Source organism: Teleopsis dalmanni, chromosome 1 (genome assembly GCF_002237135.1).
Source record: "Teleopsis dalmanni isolate 2A chromosome 1, ASM223713v2, whole genome shotgun sequence".
Lineage (NCBI taxonomy): Eukaryota > Metazoa > Arthropoda > Insecta > Diptera > Diopsidae > Teleopsis > Teleopsis dalmanni.
The window spans coordinates 3,423,784-3,431,474 of NC_051846.1; the positions used below are offsets into that span (position 1 = coordinate 3,423,784).

General features: G+C 25.6%; 1 protein-coding gene across 1 annotated transcript in view; it reads left to right on the plus strand.

Annotated features, from left to right (window-relative positions):
* LOC119672218 (collagen alpha-1(I) chain) overlaps nt 1–428 on the plus strand; it is a 31,740-nt gene extending 31,312 nt beyond the window's left edge. The window contains exon 5 of the mRNA XM_038083256.1: nt 406–428. Coding sequence (XP_037939184.1) covers nt 406–428 — 23 coding nt within the window. The remainder of the gene's footprint in view (nt 1–405) is intronic.
* Nucleotides 429–7,691: the final 7,263 nt, after the last annotated feature.

A 7,691-nucleotide genomic window follows, 5' to 3' on the forward strand; every position in this document is an offset into this window, starting at 1 on the left:
GAAATGTTTGTGTACGAACAAAACCAGTATTGAAAAGTAATTAAATCTTGTTGGGTGGAAATATTCCCTGTACTTTCTACTTCATCGTCGTCACCAAAATTTTTTATATTTGGAACTATGTATGATCTATTCCGGTAAGTATTGACCAAGATAGTCATGGGTAAGTGAAGCTTTTTCTCTTGGAATCTTTTGCAATTTAATTATTTATATATGCTTTTTATGCAATCAATTTAATTCTCAATCTATATTTGATTTCATTAACACGTTTCAACATTTAAAAATTGCTTTGATTCTTATATTTTACTATTATTAGTCAAAAAACAAATAACGAGTTTTAAATGAAATTAAGTAAAATGAATTAATAAATTTAATTTTTTATTGAAAACTTCATAATTGTTTTGTTAGGTTTGGGAAACACTGTTTGGTGAACACTAGTATCGAAAAACTTTATGCTGTTAACATACTTTTCCACTCAAACAGTTTATTTAACTGCACGGAGTGGTACTATAACTAGTGTGCATTGCTCAATGTAATCTTATGCAGTAGTTCTCAAACATATTTTGTTTAACGCATACTTTAAGAATCCATTGTTTTTTAACACCCCCCCTCTTTACAATTTTCAAATTTACATCTTACCTTATCCTGTTTCTATGTTCAAACTTACATTTTAAATAAGACTCTATCTATTGAAAGCACTTAGAACGCAATCAGAATATCTTCACAATTTTTAAACTTATCTAATTTGAAAGATGAATCTAGGATGTTAAATTTTTATTAACACTGGTGCCACAGCACTAAATCCGTGTTCATACAAAGACGGAATCATATTAAAAATCATTGAACTAACAACTACAATCCAAGGTACAATTGTTGGATTTTAAATTTTTGTAGTCTAAACTTTGGTAGTCCTTTTTTAATTTGATTTTTATTTTTTTACTAGTTATGAGTTCTACAAGCTTTTTCTCAAGCTGGGATATATTTCCTATGTTGACATTTGGAAAATGTTTTAACAACTAGCCTGGTATTACCAATTTAAATATATTATTAGAAGAAATTCAACAATTCACTAATTTTTTATTGACCCATATCGTCTCCCTGTACAGATTTATTGCATACAAGGGAACGCTATCATCTACTTTGAGAAAGATTGATTTAATATATCGTAGAATCCCTAAACATGAAATTTGGGTGACACAAAATTTTTTCTTTTAGCGTACACAGGGCTTTATCAGACTGATTTCTTTTTTATTTTGGGTAAGATAATGCATTGAAATGAAATGTAACGAAAGCTAAAGTCATTGAAATATTGATTTTATATATATAAATATTCTTGATCATATCATATCCGCGCTATAACAAATATGTAGTGAAGTAAAGTTTTGAGAACTGCAAAATCGATGTTAAAATAGTTTAATATAAAAATTTTTAATTTTTTTATAGTTTGAAACATTATTAAAAAAGATAGCCAGAAACATTCATATTAATTTGTAACAAAAGGAGAAGTAGTGTTTAGTAGATAAAGCAAAATGATATGAGTATTCTTTTTTTGTAATCTGTAATCTGGCAACAGATGGTTAACCGTGTGTTTAAAAGTGTTCAAGTAAATTGATATCTAACTTTTTCTCCTAATTGTGATAACGTCACCCTAAAAATATTTAAATAAAGGGTTTTCTAGTTCAGTGAATAATTTTTTAATAATTGGAATAATTTTTTATAACTAAGCAAGTTTTTAAATGTTTTTGTTTCAATATTTTCGAATTAACATTTTTGAAGTGTAAAAGTGCAGAAATTCCAGAATATTTCTGATGCATTTACAGAAGTACTGGAGATTGTATATACTATAATATATACTTTGATAAAAGTAGACGAGTGAATTAAATTTGTTGGAATTTGTGAGATTTGTTTTTCGAAATTATCTCCAAAAATTGAGAACATCAAGGCAATAGTTTTGATAATTTCAGCTTAAAAATAAGTTGTTATAATAAATTTTGTGAAAAGTGTTTGAGCTCTTTGTCTTATTCAGAATATATAGAATAATGAATAACTAATATTCAATTTGTTAATGGATTTTGAATATATGTAAATACGAATGTATAGTTTACCTTTTTTTTAAATAAACTACATATATATACATTAAAATTTCATCATATTCTCAGAAAGTTTGTTACTAATATTGCAACTTGATGCAGAAGTCCGTATTTTGTGATTATTATTGTTTGGGTAATAAGAAAAAGATTCAAGTAGCTTTTAAGATTAAATGATCATTGTGATTCGGAACATAATTGCAAGTAATTTGGTGTTCTACGCATATTAAAGTTTTATCTTTCAATTCATTGACTTTGTAAATTACTTTCTGTTTAAATAAATTACTTTTACTAATTAAGTTAAAAAAATTTCTTCTTGTACTACAATACTTATCTTCTAGAAGTAGAAACAAAAGTCTTACAATACGATTACGATTTGATGACGTTTCCAACAACTAAAAAGAGAGTTGAAATATAACTGAATCTGCTCTTTTCTTATATTGAATTATTAACAGATTTGTTCTTGTTCTTGAAACGGTAAAGATTTGTTTACATCAATTTGGCGGAGCACTTATTTGATAAAAATGAACAAATAATTTGATTAGTTTTAAATTTTGTGTTCCGAGGGCAACTCATTTTCGGTAGTTTGACAAATGTTTAATATTATTTATTGTGGTAAGAAATAATTCCTTTCATAAAAAGTGAGTGCATAATAGATTCACATTTTCAAAATATGGATTTTAATATCATAATGAAATTATAATGAACTTATATGTGTTTATATACTGAAAAATATATAAAAAGTGTGTATTAATAATAACACTTGCAAATTTTAGTATTATATTAGTCTGGTTAAAATTTGTAAACTGCAGTACATATAAATATATACATACTCACATGTACATAAGTATTTAATTTTTGTAAATTTCACAGTTAAAAAATAAAAAGCTTAACATCAATGACAAGGTAAGTAAAGAAACATATTTCTATTTACAGGAATATAAGTATGTGTATACGTATATGTGTGTGCTTATAATCATCAGTAACTATAATTTTTGATTGCAATATAATAATAAAAATTCCAATATATTTGAATTATATATGCATAAACAATTTCTGGATGTAATTGATAATAATAATTTTATTATACATTGTGCTATCACCAATGACTTTAACGAAACTTATGTATTCCCATGACTCAAAAGACAAGGTGGCTTAAAAATTCCTTTAATAAAGTATAATATAATTTTTTGTTACTATTTCTTACTGTTTTATAAAATATTTGCTAAAAAAAAGTATATAAAATATATTCATTTTTCAGTTAATTTCAAAATATTATGAAAAAACAAACTAAAACTTTTCAATGCCATTATCCATTTGAAAATACTAAACTGTTTTATCATATTTGAAACTTTGGTTCGTATATGATTTCAAATTCGCAATAAAACAATAAAAAATGTTTGAATAGCAGTGGAAGAACTGCGTCCGGGAATACTTGGAACAATTATGGTGGCCTTTCATTATGCTCAAAATGAATGGGCATAATGCGTCATTGTGCCAGCATTTGCGTCATCACTACAATATAGTCGTACTTTCATTATACAATTGTCGATGTTTTCCAAGTTAATTCTATAATCTCATTTTGTATTTATTCTGCAGTATCTAGAACCACTGATTTTAGAAAAATATATATAATCACAAGTCTTGAAATTATTTAGTCATTTGTTGCTTTAAAGTGCTTATGTCTTTTTCGTTTCTCATTCTCTGTAATGCATAGTTATGTAGTTTGGAATTTAAGTATTATTGTTTTATCAAGTTATTAGAGATATTTGCTGATATTACATGGATTATCTTAAAACCAATTCAACTGTCCCCAGAAAAATTCTTAGCGTAGCGATATCTATGAGTCAATGCCGGTGGGTGAAAGGTGAGTACAGTAAATATTTACTGTTAAAATTTAACATTTCAAAGTGGTTTGGCATTATATGTAACGTCAGTTAATGTATGTCGATCAAAAAACAATGTTTGACTATATAAACGAAACTGAATACATAATAATTCAGACATAATAATAATTGTTTGAAGTGTTTCGTGACGACCGTGAGGCCTAGTCAATCATCGCGCATCGTAGTTAAAGACCATTCGCAATGAACAGAAAATGCGAACTACAAAATTGATATTCGAAGTGACCAGTATGTGTCTGCCAAACTTCTCGTAGAAAAGTTTGGGGTACATGAAAAGCCTATCGTATTTCAATCAAAGATTACGGCAAAAAAAAAGATCTATACACGTATTGTGCAACATATTCCGATAGATGATCAAAAATATTGAAGATTTACACATTGCATTAATATCAATTCTTATAACTTTTTATAAAAAGTGATACTTCAAGACTTTGCAAAATGTTGTTTTTAATTCAAAAGGAATAGTTATTTTATTTGCGATTAGTTTGAATAGATTTGTATGGACTGTGTACATTGTAAAGTATTCGAGTTTTTAAAGTATCACAACTGATGTTGTCCATATAACAGGCCACTACAATAGGTATTACAGTAAAAATAATTTCAACACAATAGTCTGCAATCTTCTTAAATAAAAAAAATGCATTTGCTTATGCAAATCAAGTTTTTTTTTTTTTGCTTTAAATACAAAAACAAAAAAAAAGTTAGCAACTTAAGATAACTGTCTATTAGAGATAAAGCATATATTAGTTAAATTAACAACTAACAATAATATATAACTAATAGCTTTATAATTCATTATTCACAAAGCATTCTCCGATACTGTTCATTACAAAGTGCGACTGATAAAAATTTTTAATAATTACATTTAAATATTTTTAATTAAGTTTTTAAGAATTATCTCATTGATCAAAATTTTGTAACATAGAAAGTACTAAATTTGATTAAAGAGTATTCTCTGCATATAATGTCTAAGTAAAATTTAATTTATTAAACCGAGAAGATAAAGCATTGTCGTAAGTAGCTGATAATTAAGCTATTATTAAGTTACTATATACATACTAATCAATAAAAATAAACTCTCATTTTTATTCACCAAGGCTCATATATTGATCAAACCCATTATGATTGGGACTAATACTAAAGTGTATCTTTATAAAATGTATTCAAGCAATCAAACTCATATTAAACATTATTATTATCTAATTAGTACTATAATATAGCTTGTAGGTGCAAACACTTAATATTAAAAGCCCATGAATGTCTATATAAAGATATTCGAAATATATTCAAATTTTGTTTTTCTCCAGCTTTTTTAATCAATACTGCTATACAATAGATGAACATTATATATTCAATTAGCTTTATTATAAATGAGTATTGGGCTATCAGTCAGATTTTGTAATTTGGTTTTTTTAATAAAAAATTTTTCTTATTATTTTACTTATTTAATATTTATTTCCGACGTTTCGGTTTTTTAAAACCATCATCAGGGAAAAAATTTTAAAACAACTGAATAGAATAAAATTTTTATATAAAAAATATTTTTGACAAATGTTTTAAATAATTGCAACGGAGAAAATACAATCAGTTTATCTTAAGAATGATTTTTCTAGCAATGCACAGTAAACAACAGAAATATTTTCTATATCTCGCCGCAAATTATATGTGGGTTTAGTCATTATATGTAAGGACTCTAGGGTAAGACGTCGAGACAAGGAAGGTTCAGTATCAATGACTTTCACTGAAGTAAAATCTGGGTAATGATTTACATCAAGAAAGTGTGAGACTAAAGCTGATTGTTTATCCGGATTAATTTGTTTTAGACTATTTTTATGTTGACTTATTCTTTTATGTAATTGATTTTTTGTTTGGCCAATATAGCAGAGTTCACATTTTTGACCATTATTATCAGTTCCAGTGCATGGAATTTCATAGATGCAATTAATAATGTTGTTCGTTTCAATACGATCTTTCAGTTTGGTATATATAGTCTCACACTTTCTTGATGTAAATCATTACCCAGATTTTACTTCAGTGAAAGTCATTGATACTGAACCTTCCTTGTCTCGACGTCTTACCCTAGAGTCCTTACATATAATGACTAAACCCACATATAATTTGCGGCGAGATATAGAAAATATTTCTGTTGTTTACTGTGCATTGCTAGAAAAATCATTCTTAAGATAAACTGATTGTATTTTCTCCGTTGTAATTATTTAAAACATTTGTCAAAAATATTTTTTATATAAAAATTTTATTCTATTCAGTTGTTTTAAAATTTTTTCCCTGATGATGGTTTTAAAAAACCGAAACGTCGGAAATAAATATTAAATAAGTAAAATAATAAGAAAAATTTTTTATTAAAAAAACCAAATTACAAAATCTGACTGATAGCCCAATACTCATTTATAATAAAGCTAATTAAAAAAAAAAAAAGTCAGCATATATGAAATGGATTATATATTCATGTGTATAACATATCTTTTATTTAAGATATCTTATATCTAAGATATGTTATTTAAATGCATTGATATGAAAGGGATTCGTTCAATAATCAATTTTTGAAGTCAGAATTGCGTTATTTGCTATTGAGCAAAGGATTGATGAGATGAACAAAATTATAACTTCAAACTTTTTCCTTAAATTAAACAATTTCACTTTTAGTTTTAAAACTTTAAGTAACCTTTTTAGATACAGTAAAAAAAATTTAAGACTTGAAATGCAAGGAATTTATGTCAGCGACAGAATATCCTATATGTTTCTTTAAAAGCAAACACATTTATTTTAATGTACATTTCATTATATTAATGTTTTATGTATTGTGCTGCTTTATTTATTAGTTAAAGTTTTATAAAACTTTCATTAACTATTATCATTATTTTTTCTTAAATGTGTACAAGTTGTGATATAAATTGCGTAACTTTATTTTCGATCTTTATTCAATGGCATACTCATTTGGAATTGGTAGGGTATAAAAGGTTCTTCTGATAACAAATATTAGTCGTCATAATTTTATGATTAAATACTCTGAGGGATATATTAGATGTAATAACATCTTTCCTTTTTGTCCAAATCTCATAATATTTTAACATTACATCAATGAAGTATCGACCTAACAGATGCGTCTTATTGCTAAAAGGTGTTCTATCGATATTGGTCCTCACCTTGTCCTAAAGTTAAGTACGCAGTTCATTTACTAAAAAATGCATAAATTAATTTGAGTTTAATATAAAATTATTACGAACAATACTAATTACATATTATCAATTTATTAAATAAGAAGTAAATTTTTTAAATAAAATGTTGCTAAATAATTTTTTATTTTAATAAATGTGAAGTTGTGGAGCATTAAAAAATATAAAAATTAATATTAGTTTAATGCAAAATTTTTTAAGAAAAATACTGTTAATATGGTATCAATTTATCAAATAAGCAGTGAATAAATTTTCAATAATTTGTTTATTAGCATAGATAACGCTTGTATATAAATAAAACTGCTACTTTAGCAATAAGAATTAATGTTAGTATCTCTTTATTTTATAAAACTATAAAAATAATATTCAAATAAAAATGCAGAAAAATACTTTTTACAGCAAAAGCAAAATAAAATTAAAATTTTATTGAGTATTATAATGTAAAGTTACTGGATAATAAAGTTCATCGTGATATATTTTACTGACTACATTGAAACTAAATAAGGTTT